Below are 18,098 nucleotides of genomic sequence, written 5' to 3'. Positions count from 1 at the left end.
GGAATGGCAAACTGCATTCAGCCCCATGAACTAGGAATCCTTTTTAGGTCTTTAGATGGTTGAAAACAAAATCAAAAGAAGAATACTTCATAATGCATGAAAATTACAACCAATCCAAATTTTGGTACCCATAAATAAAGATTCACCAGGACACCGTCACGCCCATAGGTTTTCGGATTATCTGTGCCTGCTTTTGCACTCCAGAAGCAGAGCTGAGAGGCTGTGACAGAGACCATATGGGGTGCGCTCACCGCTCCTCACTGCCGCTGGCGCACTACAAATCACAGCACGGCGGCTATAACTCAATTGTGCCTCATGGCCTGCAAAGCCTAAAGCATTTCCTGGCCTCTTAGAGAAAAGATTTGCCAAGGCAAGTTCAGGGGGAGCAGGCTTTGAGAAATGTTTTTAAGGGAAAAGGAACAAGGCTTGTTAACCTAGTGAACAGGCTAGAAAAGGTAAGGAGGGAAGTGTCAGGCGGGGTGGTGACATTCACTCAGGTTTGGAGGGTGGAGGGAGAAAGAAGGCAGAGAAGAGAGGACAGAGGTGGTAAGTTTAGTTTTAACAAGTGAAATTTGAGGCTTGGTGCCTGCAGCTCAGAGGCTAGGCCACCAGCCCCATACACCAGAGCTGGCAGGTTCGAGTCCAGCCTGGGCCTGCCAAACAACAATGACGACTACAACCAAAAAATAGCCTGGCGTTGTGGCAAATGCCTGTAGTCCCAGCTAAAAAAATAATAATAATAATAAAGTGAAATTTGAGCACCTAAGGGTTGAATCTGTTTACCAGCTTATAGCTCGAGAATCGGGAAGCTAAACTCAGAAAACAAATTTTTATCAGGTGGTAGAAAAGATACTACATGTGAAAAAAGGAGGGGGGTCCTCTTAAGAGGCTAAAAAAACTTCTCACAATCATCAACCTATTGTAACTAAATCGTCACAATGTCACCCCACGCGTGGTCTGGGGTCTGCCAAAGGAAAAGCCAGACAGACCTGCTAGTCACCATTTCCACTTTTCACCATAGGGATAAACACCACCCCAAAAGCCTTGCCATTGCAGGGCAGAGGAGGAATATACTAATTGTGTATTTAAGTTCAAAAGAATCACAGTCCTGACATTCTGTTAGAAAGCTTGTCATGTGTCGCCTTGCTGCTGTGAATAATAAGGGAGCAAGCTGCAAGAACAACGTCCCCTGTGGTGGCCTGATAATAGTCATAATACCTTACATGTGTAAGTGGCTTCCTGGCTTACCAAACGTTGTCTTTCACCAGTAAAGTGGGGACCAGGATTGTGTTTACAAATAAGGTCTGCCATGCCACCAGATAAAAGCTGGGCGTTGGCAACCCTGGGAAGGGTACAAGAAGGTCAGCCTCTCACTCATGTTTCTAGGTGGTGATAGACATCAGAGACTCACATAGTGGTGAACAGATGTCAAGGATTCCTGCTGACTTGTTGCTAAGGGAACTTTTGTGAGGATTCTCTGAATCCACAGAATCCATAAGCCCTGCCCATTGCTTTAAAATCCCCTGGGATGGCCACTAGACCAGTCCAGCACATGAAAGTATGGAAGGAGGGGTGCCTCCTTCTGAGTAGAATCTGACAGAGGGGTGGGCCTAAGGTCAATTGTTTTTTTTTGTTTTTTGGAGACAGAGTCTCACTATGTTGCCCTCAGTAGAGTGCCGTAGCATCACAGCTCACAGCAACCTCAAACTCCAAAGGTCAATTTTTAAACAGCAGGAGCTCCATATGCAGGCCACAACCCCCAAATCAAAAAAGTAGGATGACTTAGTGAAAAAAACAGAAAGCACCTTGCTCTTCTCTGTCACAATTACATAGCCCATGAGCCACAAGAGTCCTAATTACACCTCTTGCGAACAAAGTTGATGACCATCTGAGAAAATACAGCTATCAGCAACAAGGTCCTATCCATGTTAGGTGATTTTCACTTTATAGGACAAAAAGCCCTGTATTAAAGTCAATTTGTGTAATGTAACAAGTATCTGCTAGATGTCAGGCAGCTCAGATACACTGTGTCCGCAGTATTAACCACCAGCAACTAACAGCCCTGGATAAAAAAGGCTGGGCTAGTATGTCAATGGCTTAGTGGACAGGCCCGGGGCCAGGCAAATCTGATTTCAAATTCCAGCTGCATTATTTATTGTGTGGCCTTTATAAAGAAACCTCTGGTATCTTAAAAATAAAAATCTTCCCCGTATTGTAATAGAGAATCTCCCAGCTGAACAACCAAATCTTTGCATTTTACCTCCCTCTGGGGGCTGTATCTCTCATCAGTCTGTCCTGGCACTATCTCCTCTCTAATGGATCATCTGTCCCTTGTGTGTTCTCCCTACCGTTCTGAAGCAGCTAATCTGCAAAATGGCTCTCAAAGAACCATGCCTCTCTGTATCCACACCTGTATTCACCTCCCTTCTGAACTTACCCTGGACTGACCTTGCCAAGAGAGTGTGGCAGAAGTGATATGCCAGTTCTGGGCCTCAGCCTTAAGAAGGCCTAGTGGTTTGTACCTTTGTGTTCTTAGAAGCCAGCCACTACATAAGGACTCCGACGAAGCTGCTAAAGAGAAAAGCCACACGGAAAGGCCCTGGAGGATGAGACACCACCTGAAGAGAGAGGCCACATGGAAGAGCACCCAGGCCCTAGGCAGGTAAGTGAAGATGCCATTGGATGCCACTGTGAAGGCTACCGCCTGGTTGAGCCTCAAGACTCCAGCCCCAGCCACCATCTATGACTCCAACTGCGTAAGAGATACCAAAAGAGACCAGCAGAAGAACTGTACTGCTGAGCCCTGTCAACTCAAACAAACATGTAAGACAATAAATTGTTGTTTTGAGACACCAAGTTTCAAAGTGGCTTGCAACAAAGCAATAGATAAAACATCATTCTTTACCCGTAGCACAGCCCATTCTCTCCCACAGCCATTCTTTGTAAACTTCTGAAACACGATCACAAGAACCCAAAATGAGAGACCAGAGGGGGGAGAGGAGTTCCAGTTCAAGGACTACCCTCTGCAGCCATTTCTGCTTGTTCTTCTGAGGTCCAGACCTTCCAGCCAGATCCTGGATTCTAAAAGCAACTTAGTTCAAGTAAAGCTCTCTTTAGTTTGCATTCCCATCTTATTATCCCCTAGAATTATTTCCCAAAAGTTCTGGGAGTTTTTGAAAATGCTTTATAGCATTCTCTGGGGCTCTAATTTTTTTTCTCCAGTCAAGGTGAGAGTAGGCTACAAGGAATTCCTGGGCCCTGTTAGGCCCTCCAGCTACTGGACCTATCCAGCCATTGATCTGTCCTGGAACCATGCCTGACTCTCCAAATCTTCCCTAGGATGGAGATCTGGGCTCCCTCCTCTATGTACCTTCCCCAGGAACTGTTTGTCAGCCTCCATGCACCTCAGACAGCTGGTGGAAATCTCACATGTGGGGCCCTCAGGCCTATGGAGATGAGCCTGGGTCTGGCTTGGGGCTGGCAGAGTATTTTCCTACAGCCCAGAGCCCTGATCTCAGGTCTTTCCCCCAACCATATCTCTCAAAAGATGTTAGAAGACCTTTCCCTCTTCATGGCTGAAGAAATCTTCATGAAAGATTTTTCTAGCTGCTCTTACCTGAGGGTCTTTACATCTCAACAGCCAGCAGTGGGCCTTGGCTAATAGGCCTCATCCCTGTTCTGGAAGTAGCTGGTTCCCATCTCCTGGCTCCCCTTAAAGGGCTGCACCACCTGCTGAGTAGGGAGGACCCTTGTGGCCAGCGTCCCTGGGCCTACCAGAGCTCTCCACACTTCTCCACTTGTGCTGAGGTTTTCCTGTGGACCAGGCCTGTGCTGGCACCATTTCCCCATTTCCTTGGAGTCTTAATCAACGAGATTTCCCTGATAACATGGACCTCCACCAAGACAGCCTCCTCCCAGGGCTGGCTGGTCACCCGGGCAGATCTAGAGGCCCTTTGAAAGTCAGCTTCCACTCCTCTCCACAGCACGTGCTTCCTGCAAAGCCAGGATCTCTTAGTTCCCCTTTTCTTCTTCATCTCCACAAGAAAGATATCCTCAGGGAGTGTCCATTTTGCATTCTTGACATTACTCTTTTCTTGAGAGGGCAAAAAGTCCACTTGAATAGGAAGTATGTTGGAGGCACCACGTTCAGCTGTGTACCCACCCACATCCCATCTCTCTGCCATGAGCTGATATCGTCTGGCTGTCAGTACTTGTTTCCCCAACAGCTTCCTGGCCGGCTGGGTGCCAGGCACCCCACTGGCTGGCCTCCCATGAGGTTCACCACCTCCTGCACCCATGGGCCCCATCTCCAGTTTCATGATTCCACAGTTGGCCAGTTACCCCCCAGCCTGGAGAACTGTGCATTCTCTAACTAACTGAGTCTGTCCTTGAGGACTTACCCTCTCCCAAGGGACTCTACCTGCATAGCCTCTATCCCTTCTCAATCCTCTGCCTCGAGGTCCAGCTTGCTCATGTAGGAGGTTTCCCAAACATGAAGCATCTAAGGATCCTTCCTATTGAAACCACATCTGCTTTGTCCCTGAGATGAGCTCTATTAATTGCTTAGGTCACAAGGTTCAGACCACCCCAGCTGGCTCTGAATGAAATCAAACTTCAGGGTTAGCAGGGGAGGTACTCTGAGTGGTCCAGGAGGCACCTGCCCTCATTTTAGCCTCCCCCAACATGCTAACCTCAGGGGCAGTGGTTGCCCCTCACTTGGCTTCCAGCATAGTTGAGCCCAGGCTATCATGTTTACAAGAGGCACAGGCGGTGAAATTCAGCCATCTGAGTTGCTAATCAAGTAAGTAAGCATTAATCATTGGGTACCTGACCACTCTCTCGTATTCAGTTTGCTTATCTGTAAAACGGGGAACATACCTTATCTTTCACAGAGCTGTCAGTAGAATCGGCAATCCCACTTAGGGGTACACTCACCCTGATGGGCACTTCTGTTGCAAGCTACCAGAGTGGTCTAAGAGGTCCTTAGGCATCAGAGATTTCCTAAGCGTGGTATATGCTGTGACTGGCACACCCAAGACTGTCCAAGCTATTCATTCTTGTCCCCAGGGCCTGGTCCATCCTCTCTTTCCCCCCAAAGAAAAATCAGAGCCACTCCACTCTGACCTACACCCACCCAGCCTCATCCTGACCCAAAACACAGCCTGCTGAGTCCAGCCAGAGGTGCTGCTCACCGAACAGACATCCACCAGCCAAATTTCCACATCAGTATTTCCTGGAAAAATGTGGCCACCAAAACAACTCCCCAAATATGTATTTCTCCTGGGGCTTTTGAGCTAGAAACAAGGAGGATTCAGGTCTTCTATAAGCAATCCCTTCTTTCTTTCACATCTGAGTCTCAGAAAAGGCTCGGGGACAGCCAAACTGCAGAGCACTCCCAAGCCTCTCCCCCAGACACAGGCTGTCTAGATTATAGAACCAAGAAGGCTCCAGGGACATACTCTGCTGACAGCCCATGAAAGCTCATTCCAGCAGCCCCAAACTTTGCTCAAATGCTAATCCATTCAGGAGGGATTTTGCTGTTCTCCCCCGACCTGAAAGACATGCACCTTTCTAAGGCCAGGCTCTGGTTCTGACAATGGTGCCACAGGGTACCCCTCAGGCAAACTCACCCTATAACCACCTCAACTCCAATCTTTTTCTCCTGGATGAGTTGCACAGAGCATTTTCAGTCAAAATTTGCTACTTTGTTCTTTGTGAAGTAGGTCAGGGATTAAATTATAAATAAATTGCTTCTCCATGATTTGGGCAGGGTGTTGCCAGAATGTTTATGTATACTTAACACAATTAAGGGTAACCGCTAATTTAGTCTTTACAAAAATCCTAGGGACAACCTTTTAGTTAAGGAGATGTCCTGTAAGGTCATCTCCTCTCCCCCTCACCCGCCCCACCAAAGGACTTTAGAAACTTCGCTGTGGTCATGAGTCCAGTGATTAGAGGACAGGGAGGCCTCACAACTGTCACCCAGACAATAAACAGCCAGCAGACTTGGCTCAGCAGGTCCTGTGCAAACCTGGGGCCAGGCCAGAAGCCCAGAAACAAGCCGCTTGCAGGTTTTGAGCGTTCACCTGGGGGAGCGGGAACAAGGGAAGGAATGATGTTTGGCGGGGGCTGGGGACTCTCCCAATCCAGCCTGCTGAAGGGGCTCAGGCTGTGACAAGCAAATGGGCGGCTCCGGGGTGGCCAGGCAGCCTGACCCGGAGCAACACTGCCCGTCCATGGCCCTCAGGCTCTGGGCTCCCTGGTGGAGATGAAGGGCTGTGGGGCCAAGTCGGTGCCACTTCTCAGCTCCCCGATCCTCAGTACATCTTCCCAAGCCCGCTGGACTCAGGGAGCCCTTTGCCATTGCGGGAACGCGCGCGCCCGCTCGAACTCTCACAGGCAACAAGTTCTCGCTTCCTCAAAGCGGCCACGATGTGCTCGGGAGGCCCGGAGGAAGGGGGACGCTCCCGGCGAGCCCGCGTTGCCCACGCCCCGAGGGGCGCCCGCTGCCTTTGCCGCCCCCAGGAGCGCAGAGCTACAGGTTGCACCGGCAGCGGCGGCCCCCGGGGTGCCCCTCGGACAGGGACGCTGCGGCATCCTAGGTGTGGGCAACAGGTCTGAGAGCGCACGGAGGACCGCAGCCCTGGGTATTCCAGCCCCAGCCCTCGCCCCTTACCTCCAGCAACTGCACATAGCTCGCCGGGAACCAGCCGCGGACCCCGTCCTCCTTCTCGCCTTCCCACCAGCCGCCGTCCGGGACCTGCAGCAGAGTGATCAGCTCGCCCGCGGCGAAGCGCAGTCCTTGACCATGCCTCTCCCCGGAGAAGGGGTACAGGGTCCGGCAGCGGGTGCCGGACATGGCCTTGGCGCCCGGGTTCACAGAGCAGCCTGCATCCCTGCCGAGCCCCGCGGGCTGGGCAGCGGCTCCGCGGGCTCCCAGGCGCCCGGCGCTCCGGGCTCCCGCGCTCTGGGCGCGCGCCGTCTCGGGGGTGCGCGGGGGTCCCCGGGCAGGCGAGAGACGCGCGCTCCGCTCACAGAAGCGGAGACTTGCTGGCTTCAGAGAGCGACTGGCGACGCCCCCGGGCCGGGCAGCTAGCAGATCCAAGCTCTGGGCGGGGGGCGGGACTCAGGGGGAGGAGACCGAGGCGCCGCGGGCTCCGGAGACAACTTCCCGGGGACGCGGAACGCGAGCTGCAGCCGCGCGGAAATGCGCAGCTCCCTCGGGAGGTGGGACCCGGAGCATCCCCCCGGGCACGACTCGGCGGCGGAGCGGGGAGGGGCCGACTACGCGGAGAGGGGGCTGGCGGCCGGGCGGCCTGGCGGGGGCTGTCTCGCAGGCGAGGGGCGGGGTCAGGGCGGCCACGCCCACCGAGGGCCGGCGCTCCCTCGCGGAGGCGGCAGGTTCTCGGTGAGAGGGATTCCCTCTCACACCCCCTCCACCGAGGCCCTGGGAAACGCAAACGCCACTCTGCCTGTTTCATAGGGGGGACAAGCAGGGGGACTAACCGGCACCTCCGCGGTGTCAGTGAGAGAATGTGTTTGTGGCTGTCATTGTAGTTGTTGAACCTGGGGTTGAACTTGACTCACCGGAAACTGAACAATAGGTGAAAGACAGGTTTGAAGCCTGGCGCCTGAGCCGACAAGCTAGGTGAGAAGCTTGTAATAACACCAGAGGGACTGAGCAAGGAGGAGACAGAGACCGAGTCGGTAGAAGGAGGATAAATGGAGGAAAGGCGAACTGTGGCTTGAAGGCGAGCCCAGGGTACTAGACCTCCTGAAATAGGGACTGGCCAGCTGAGCAGTCTACACTTGTTTAGTCAGTAAACAAACTGCCATGTGTCCGCGCAATGTACCGGGAACTACAAAGATCATTTGGACAAATCCCTTCTCTCCAGAGACCGGTGGACCTGGGTGCTGAAGAAAGTTGACTCTGAACTGATGGTGCACAAGGAAAAGAAAGCTTCATTTCTTTGCTAGTCTAGTCCATAGGAAAAATTAAAATACATTTTCTAAACTGTAAATAGCTGGACCTTTTAATTTCTCTGTATACCTCTATTTGTGCTCCTTGCTCGGGGACAAACTTCTCAGCCTGACCATTACAAAAACAGTGGAGCTGGCCTCCAAGAGCCGGAAGATCTCACATGCTTGTCTATCCTTTGAATCAGACCTTGACACAGGGCCTTTCACCTCATTCAGTGGTTCTGAATTCTGACTGCACATTAAAGGCCCCTAAGTAACTTTTTAAAAATACTCATGCCCAGGCTCACCCCAGTTTTGAGAGGCAGTCTGCATTTAATTCATTTCACCTGAGAGGCCTCAGCCTGGTCTCTCTGGCCATGAGCAAGGTGACTAACGCAGATTACTTGTAATATTCCATCAATTTAAAATTCACAAACATTTGCTAGGCCAGAAACATGAGGAAACAGACTCTTAACCACAGTCACCACCAAGAGTCCCCCAAAGCAGAGCTGCACAATTTGATGTTGAAAGCAGTCACTAAAAGTAAGTGGCCTAATCAAGTTTTATAAGGAATACAATTCCCTGTATCAGGGGAATACATGCCTTTCAGCAGGATGTCTTCAGGCTTTATACCTGACAATGTGGCCTGCATCAGAGCAGGACGGCTCATCTAGAGCCATCCTGCAACCCAGAATCCTCTATAGCACCTGGGAGCAACTTGTGATCCAGTTTGGACTTGAGAAATCTCAGCCTACACAGCATGCCATATGCTTGAGCTCCAAATGACCCACTCCGAACACTCTTGCAGCACTAAAATGGATAATGGCTGTCAATTTCTTCAATTATTTCATTTTGTTCCTACAGTCCTGGGAGATGGTGAGACTATTGCTTCCAGTTTATAGGTGAAGAAACTAGGCTCAGAGAGTGTGACTTGCTTACCATCATACAGACAGATACAGCAGAACCAGGTTTGAACTCAGTTTTGACTTCACATGTATTTGAGTGCTGCTTCCTCTAACCTACCCTGCCAGATTCAGGAACTGTGTATCCTTGGCTCATCCACACAGCATCTTAAGAAAAGGCTTTCTGGGGGCGGTGTCTGTGGCTCAAAGGAGTAGGCACCGGCCCCATATGCCAGAGGTGGCCGGTTCAAACCCAGCCCCGTCCAAAAACTGCAAAAAAAAAAAAAAAGGCTTTCTGGTGATCCTCATTGTCAGTCTTGATAGAAGCTAGACTAGCAGTGAGTGGAACTCCTGTCCCTGATCTCTTAGAAAGACAGGTTTCTCAATAATTTTGGGTTTGTTTCCCCATCTGTAATTTGGCCCAATAACTGAAATACAGGACTAGAGATAGTTAATGTAGTTGCTCGTTAAACATATTAGCTCTGGACTTCCTTTGTTCAAACCCCAGTTCTGCTGCTTCCTGGCTGTGTGCCCTTGAGAATGTACTTTACCTCTCTGAGCTTCATCTTCAACAGCACTAAAAGAAGATGATAACACACATAATATACAGTGGGGAAGGACAGGCTCTTCAATAAGTGGTGCTGGAAAAACTACATGTCCACATGCAGAAGAATGAAATTAGACCCTTGTCTTTCGCCATATACAAAATTAAATAAAAATGGATTAAAGACGTAAATCTGAGACCTGAAAGTATGAGTCTACTAAAAGAACATTGAAGACACACTTCAGGACATTGGTCAGGGTGAGGACTTACACAGGCAAGTAAAGCAAAATTGAACAGGCCAGGCACTGTAGCTCACACCTGTAATCCTAGCACTCTGGGAGGCCAAAGCAGGTAGATTGCTTGAGCTCAGGAGTTTGAGACCACCCTGAGCAAGAGTGAGACCCCTGTCTCTACTAGAAATACAAAAACTAGCCAGGCGTGGTGGCGGGCGCCTGTAGTCCCAGCTACTCGCGAGGCTGAGGTAAGAGGATCTCTTGAGCCCAAGCATTTGAGGTTGCTGTAGGCTATGATGCCACAGCACTCTACTGAGGGCGACAGAGTAAACCTCTGACTCATAAATTAAATAAATAAATAAAGCAAAATTGGACAAATGGGATCACCTCAAGTTAAAAAGCTTCGGCAGAAACAAGGAAATAACAAAATGAAGAGACAATCCACAGAATGGAAAAAAACATTTGCAAATTACCCATGTGCACAAGGAACTAATAACTAGAATGTATAAGGAGCTCTAACAACTCAATAGGAAAAAAAATCAAATAATCCAATTAAATAATGGGCAAAGGATCTAGATCAGTGGTTCTCAACCTGAGGGTGCGATGCCTTTGTAACAATGAAAATACATCGCAGCATTAGGAAGGTTGAGAACCACTAATCTAGATAGACATTTCTCAAAAGGAATGGCTAACAGGTGTATGAAAACATGCTCGACATCATTAGTCATCATAGAAATGCAAATCAAAACTACAATGAGATAGCATCTCATCCCATTTAACATGGCTTTTATCAAAAAGACAGGCAATAATGAATGCTGGCAAAGATGAGAAAAAAGGGGGTGCTCTTATACTGTTGGTGGGAATGTAAGTTAGTGCAGCCACTGGGGAGAACAGCATAGAGGTTCCTCAAGAAACTGAAAATAGAACTACTATATGACCCAGCAATCTCACTGCTGGGTGTATATCTGAACGAGGGAAATTCAGCATCTCGAAAAGACATCTGCACTCCCATGTTTATTGCAGCCCTATTCACAATAGCTGAAATTTGGAATCAACCTGAGTGTCCATCAATATCTACACAGTGGAATGCTACGTAGCCACAGAAAGAACAGAATCCTACCATTTGCAACAACATGGATAGAACCTGATGACATTTCACTAAGTAAAATAAATGAAGCACAGAAAGACAAGTATCACACATGTTCTCACTCAAATGAGGGAGCTAAATATTAAAAACATGAAGACAGAAAGTGGAATGACGGTTACCAGAGGCAGGGAAGGGTAGCAGAGATGGGGAATAAAGTGAGGATGGGTTAATGGCTATGAAAATAGATAGAATGAACAAAATTTATAACACAACAAAGTAACCATAATCAACAATAAGTGACAGTATATTCTAAAATAACTGAAAGAGTAGAATTGAAATGTTCCTAACACAAAGGAATGAAAATGCTCAAGGTGATGGATTCCCCCAGTTACCCTGATTGGATCAATTGACATTGCATGCCTGCATCAGAACACCAAATGCACCCAATAAAGATATACAACTATGATAATTAAAAGGAAAAAAGAAAATAATTAATTAAATAAAAAGTGTTTTCTAGGAAATTAAAAAAAGATGATAGTAGTATTTATAACATAGAATTATTAAGAAAATGAAATAAGACTGGGCATAGTGGCTCATGCCTATGCTTTGTGCCAATGCATGCACTTTGGGAGGCCAAGTTGGGAGGATCACTCGAGGCCAGGAGTTCAAGACCAGCCTGAGCAAGAAAGAGATCTCAATATCTACAGAAAACAGAAAAATGAGTAAGACGTTATAGCAGGTGCCCGTAGTCCCAGCTACTGGGAGGCTGAGGCAGAAGGATCTCTTGAACCCAGAAGTCTGAGGTTGCAGTAACAAAGCACTCTAGCCTGTGTGTGTACAGTCTATCAATGGCAGAGAAATAGAAGGATTTTAGTTTATTAAAAAGGTAAACAGGCTCAGCACCTGTAGCTCAAGTGGCTAAGGTGCCGGCCACATACACCAGAGCTGACAGGTTTGAATCCAGCCCAGGCCTGCCAAACAACGACAACTACAAACAAAAAATAGAGGGGCATTGTGGTGGGTGCCTGTAGACCCAGCTACTTGGGAGGCTGAGGCAAAAGAATCGCTTAAGCCCAGGAGTTGGAGGTTGCTGTGAGCTGTGACGCTACAGCACTCTAAACAGGGCAACAGCTTTGAGGCTCTGTCTCAAAAAAAAAAAAAAGAGTAAACAAATTTACCGTATTTCCTCCTGGGTATCTAGATAAGGAATATGAAAATATATGTCCATACAAAAACTTGTAGTGTTCATAGCAATACTAGTTACAGTAGGCAAAAAGTGGAAATAATCCAAATGTCCATCAGCTGATGAAGAGATAAAACGTACGTGATATGCTCGTACAATGGGAATATTTCCTCAGTCACGCAAAGGAATGAATTACTGATGACACGCAACAGGGTGAACCTCAAAGACGTTATGCTAAGTGAAAGAAACTGGACACAAAGGCCACACGTGCTGTGACTCCATGTACATGCAGTGTTCCGGAAAGGCAAATCTATAGAGACCACAAATATATTAGGGGCTGCCTGGGGCTGGAATAAGCAAACAAACATGAAGTTTCTTTTCGGGGTGACAAAAATGTTCTAAAATTAGGGTGTGGTAATGATTATGCAACTTGCTAAATCACTGAATCACACATTTAAAACAAGTAAATATTTTGGCATTTAAGTTTTATCTCAGGCTGGGCAGGCACAGTGGCTCATGCCTGTAATCCCACCACTCTGGGAGGCCAAGTGGATTGCCTGAGTTCCCAGGTTCAAGATCAACCCGAGCAAGTGAAAAAACCTATCTCTAAAAAAAAAAAAAAAGAAAGAAAGAAAAAAATTTAGCTGGGCATTGTAGCGGGCACCTGTAGTTGGCTACTTGGGAGGCTGAGGCAAGAGAATCGCTTGAGCCCAAGAACTGGAGGTTACTGTGAGCTATGATGCCATGACACTCAACCTAGGGCAACAGCTTGAGACTCTGTCTTAAAAGAAAAATAAATAAAATTTTATCTCAATAAACCATTAACAATTAAAATATATATATAGGCCTCCTTCACCCAAAAGGATATTTTTTTCTACTATGTGTGTTAGTTCATCAGCCCAAACAGCTATTAAACACATGTTATAAAACAGATAACCTGCTGGACCTAGGTTATCTAGAGAGATAGATATGGTAAATTCCTATAGGTAGGGGCCAAGTGTGGTGGCTCATGCCTATAATCCTAGCACTCTGGGATGCCGAGGTGGGTGGATTGCCTGAGCTCACAGCCTGAACCAGAGCTCAGACCTCATCTCTAAAAATAGCCGGCATTGTGGGGGGCACCTATAGTCCCAGCTACTTGGGAGGCTGAAGCAAGAGAATCGCTTGAGCCTGAGAGTTAGAGGTTGCTGTCAGCTATGAAGCCATGGCATTCTATCAAGGGCAACAAAGTGAGACTCTGTCTCAAAAAAAAAAAGAATTCCTATAGATCAATAAAGAAAAGATAGACAACCTGATAGAAAAATGGGCGAAGGACTAAAATGGGCTAAGGACTCGAATGGATGTTTTGTGAAAGAAGATATCCAAATGGCAAATCAAAATCAAAAGTATCAATATACACTCAGTAGGTGGTGAAGATAAAAACAGAATAGAAAACAGCACATATGGGAGAGGATGTGGCACGCCTGGAATCCTCATCCATGCTGGTGAGAGCATGTTGGAAAACCGGCAGTGTTCAGCAGAGCTGAACACAGCATCCTCTATAACCCATCTAATCCCCTCCTTGGCATATACTCAACTGAGTTGCACCCGTTTGTTCACCAAAAGATACATACACCAGTAGTCAGGTCACACGTATGGTCTCAGCTTAGTGGGGAGGCCGATGATGCAGGAGGATCCTTCTAGACCAGCAGCTTGAGTCCAGCCTGGGCAACATAGCAAGACTCAGTTCCTCCCTCACCCAAAAAAAAAAAAAGAAAAAGAGAGAGAGAGGGACAGGACAATATTCATATCAGCACTATTCATAAAGGCCCCAAACTGGAAACAACACAGTTGCCCTCAATAGTAGAATGGATAAATTGTGACATATTCATACAAAGAAAAACTCTACACTATTGCTACATGCAAGTGATTTTTAAAGTAGGCCAAAAGAAGGCAAATGCTAACACAGCTGTACAGCATGACTGCATTTGTAAGGAATTCCCAGGAGTCAGGATAGTGGTTATTTAGGGGAAGGGTAGCGAGGGTTCATGGGGGATGCAGGAGGCTGATGATAATCTCCTCCTTGATCCAGGTGCTAGTTACACATAGCTGTTCTCCAGCGCGCATATTTATTTGTGTGCTTCTCTGCATGGATGCTAGATTTCATTATGATTGGTTAAAAAATAACATGATTCCTGATCTTAGAGAATTTATAGTCTAGAATTCTAGAGTGAAGAGTCCTAAAATTTTTGACGTACACTTTGGCAACTCCCAAATGTAGGTATTTCTATCACCCATAAATTAAATACATGAACTAAATGAATAAGCCTGTTATAACAAAATTAAAAATTTTAAAGGTTATAGTAAAATATACATTACCTACAGGTAGATATCCCAATATTGTCTTCTGCAACATCGTAGATAATTTGTCTGCTTCTTGGAGATCAGTTTCAAGAAGAGACTGGGAAGGAAAAGAGAGTTAATGGACTAAAAATAAGAATTTTGGAATTATGACTTTGGAGAAATAAATGGGTCCAATTTTCCCCTTGGAGACCAGGAGAAACCTAGCATCAGGCCTCCCTGGAAGAGGATGTGTGAAGAGTCCTAGCCATCCTTTCCTCCATCCTCTCAGCTGGAATCTCAGCCAGAGTTCCAGCCAAAGATTCTGAAACTTACATATGTGTGAGTTTCACAGGAGAAGCATGTTAGACTGATACCTCTTCCAGGGCCTTCCTCCCAGAGATGCTGAGGTAGTGGGTCTGAGATGGGACTCAGAAATCTGTTTCTAACAAAACCAACAGAATATTCTGGGGTATTCCTCAGACCATACTGTTGAGGTCATACCATTTTTAGGTATTATTGGTAACAGGAGAGCATCATCATTTACAGGTAAGAAGGGTTTATCTTGGCATCTAGTTTGGCTGAGCCCACCACCATTTGGAAAGAAGGAAAGAGAAAGCCAAGATAGGGGAAGACAGAGCGTACGTAGTACAGGGAGTTTCTGGGTAGGTTTGTCCTGAAGTTGAATTTGTATGTGAATTGGAACAGGTACATTACCTATTACCTGTAATAACTTCTGTCTGCAAGTGCAAGTTGTACCTAAGTTGGATATTTGTAACTCGGGGACTACCTGTAATAGATCAATGAAGAAAGAAAAAAGAATGTGAGGAACAGGAGAGACAGGGAAGATAGAATAAGAAAAGGGGGGGTGGGATGGAAAAAAGAGAGGGTAAGGGGGAGAGGGACGAGAAACTTTCAACTTTCCAAAACCCAACTTTCCTGGGGGGTCTTCCAAGGCCCCCTCCTCCTCACTCACAAACCTTCCCACCTTTCCCTGGCGAAAATTAATGTTTCCTTTGCAGAAGAAGCATGAAGCAAAAATAAGAGAAGCAGAGACAAGAAGGAAAGGGCCTCAGAGAAATAAGCTACCAGACCAGAAATAACACTTGGAAATTGAAGTCTGCTTTCCCTGTGTTCTTGCCTGGTGGATGAGAGAAGGAGTTTCCAACCCACTCCCACTCTTTTCCTAACTGCACACGCAAGTATGGAAATGCGATTGCCCTTTGGGAGTAAATAACAGCAAAATATTCAGGAGGTGGAGCCAAGCAGAGATATGCAAAGCCACATAAAGAAGCAGAAAGTCTCTGGGGCCAAGACCCACCTTCAACTACTCAGCCGCTATTAACATATCTAAAGCATGGAAAAATCCACCCAAAGAGGCCTGGGACCTCTCGGAAAGGCTTGGAAAAGAAGTTTGAGAGGTTTTTTTTTTTTTTTTTAATATGTATATATTAGTTTTTATTTATTTATTTTTTGAGACAGAGTGCCGTGGTGTCACAGCTCACAGCAACCCCAAACTCTTGGGCTTAAGCGATTCTCTTTCCTCAGCCTCCCGAGTAGCTGGGAGAGGTTTTTTTTGAGAAGTGGTATCTCCGCTCTCTCTCCCAGACCCTGCATCCTTGGGGCTTCTTTTCCCAGGGCCACATGGTCCTCACCTCCTTGAAACACACACAGCCACACAGGTGCACAGATGCGGGTGTGCGCCTGTGATGTGCACAGAGACAACTGCCCCTGAGTATTCACCCCAGCCTGCTTCTCTTGCCCCAAAGATAAGCCAGATCCTTATTTGTTTCCCCAGCTGCATGGCAGAAGTTGGAATGTTCATTTATAAATGGTGCCCCTCTATCAAGGTGTGAAAATAATTCTCCAGTGTTCATTAAAAGCAGCTTAGATTGACACAACCCCCTGGGGAATCTTGAGCTTTTTTTTGGCCTGCCTGAAGGTTCTTGGCTTTCTTGTGGAAAAAGGGGCTGGCCTAGGAAGACTGTCAGGACTAGTCCTTTTCTTTCTCAGAACAAATCCCCACCACGACTCTCCATTCTTTTGAAGACTAAAAATAAATTTAGAATTAATCACAACAGAAGAGGAACAGTCTCTTCAATGACTATAATTAGCTCTCCATTTATTAATGAAGACTCAAATGATTAGGCTCATTCGAGTCCCCAGCTGTTTTGCTTACTAATGACACACCCAGTATTACAGTCCAACCAGGTTCTATTGCCTCCTGCACAAGGAGCAGATACATTAAGACAAACAGGGTTGCTGTGGAGAAAGAATTTAATATCACAGAGCACCAAGTGAAGAAGTAGGAGGAATTTTTGAAATCTGTTTCCCTGAGAAGTTGGGAGAAAGGGTTTTTAAAGATAGTTTGATAGACAAAGGGTCTGCTGATTGGCTGGTTTGGGGGTGGAACTCATAGGGGAAATTGTTTTCTTGCACTGAGTTAGTTACTGGGTAGGGGTTACAAGAGTTGAGTCAGTTCCTTGGGATGGGCCACTGGTCTAGATGGGTCAGCCTATCTGCTGGAATGCAGGGCCTAGAAGATATCTCAAAAACTAACCTTTGGTTTCACAAGGATGATGTTACCTGTGGGGAAAGTTAAGCATCTTTATTACGATTGTCAGCCATTAAGTCACATCAGCTATGTGACTCCTGAGTAGTAAGTAATTATAGGGAAGCAAACTAGGGGACAATGGCTGGTTATTATTACTATTTTTAACTATGCCTGTGCCTTGGGAGAGTTCAGGCCCCACTACAGTTCTCAGCTTGCACTCCCTCATTAATTTATAAAGGGCAGTTTTATGAGGACAAGTGCCTCACTTCTTCAAGCTTCAATTTCCTCATCTGCAGGTAGGGGTGGTGTTACTATTTCACAAGGCAATGGAAGGGACTGTCGGAGGCTGTCTGGAGAAGGTGCCAAGTCAAGGTCTAGCTCTGTTGATATACAGAGTTCCTTGTGAACGGTGCTGGCTTTAGACCAGAAGAAACACTTGCTAGATTGAGAAGCCAGAGTGGTCTATGGAAACTTCCAGGCCTGGTATGGTAGGAAGGTAGAGGTAATATGTATTTACACTCTAGACTAATAAAAATTCCTTCCAGAGCTTTTGGGTACAACCTTGATGAGGAAATAGGATGCACGTTTATATTCCCCTGGCCTTCCCCAACAGGATCTCCCTGTCAGACAAAGGAGGATTTCCCAAGCTCTTCCCACAGTCACCTGAAGGTCAGAGCCTGAGAAATAGGAATTAGTCCATATGGGCCTCTGAGGCAGCCCAGAGACTGGGCAGAACGAGCTTCCTAAGAACCATCTTGGAGACTAAAGGGCAGGTGACAGGGCCTCTCTGGGTACTCAAAGTTGATGATGACAGCACAGGGAAGCCCTGTGCCCAGAGGCCAATATCCAGATGCTTAAGCCATCCAGAAATTAGCAACAACTGAACAAAAGGGATTTAGAACAAGCAAGGCTAGAAAGGCATACAATATTGTTAGTGGAAGTGGGCAGAAGTTACCTGGTGTCCTGAAAATTGCCATATACACATACATAAGGAAAAGGAGAAAATATAGCTAAACATACCTTATTCACAAAATATTGAATTACAAATATTAACAAAAGATTTAGAAAACCTTTCTGTGTGTTGATATATCAATATAAAAATATGAAACATGAGTTTGTGAATTCTTCCTGGTGAACTTTGGGATACCTTGTACTATATTCTCTCTACTTTTCTATAGGTTTGAAGTTTTCTATAATAAGAACAAAATAAAAAAGGAAATAGAAGCCCTGGAACTTATTCCACATCCCTGACTCTTTTGTAAGACCTTCAGGTTCTCAGTCAGAGCCTGTTCACTCACCATTTTCAAACAATTCTGA

General features: G+C 46.5%; 1 protein-coding gene across 2 annotated transcripts in view; it reads right to left on the bottom strand.

The window, feature by feature from the left end:
- GAS7 (growth arrest specific 7) overlaps nt 1-7,239 on the bottom strand; it is a 251,170-nt gene extending 243,931 nt beyond the window's left edge. The window contains exon 1 of one of the 2 annotated variants that reach the window (XM_053568734.1): nt 6,677-7,239. In XM_053568734.1, the coding sequence (XP_053424709.1) occupies nt 6,677-6,859 (183 nt within the window). In that variant the 5' untranslated portion in view covers nt 6,860-7,239. The remainder of the gene's footprint in view (nt 1-6,676) is intronic. The other variant, XM_053568739.1, reaches the window with a different exon arrangement.
- Between the last annotated feature and the right edge of the window lie 10,859 nt (nt 7,240-18,098).

The sequence above is a fragment of the Nycticebus coucang genome, chromosome 18, assembly GCF_027406575.1.
Source record: "Nycticebus coucang isolate mNycCou1 chromosome 18, mNycCou1.pri, whole genome shotgun sequence".
Taxonomy (NCBI): Eukaryota; Metazoa; Chordata; class Mammalia; order Primates; family Lorisidae; genus Nycticebus; species Nycticebus coucang.
This window is presented reverse-complemented; position numbering and strand designations above follow the sequence as displayed.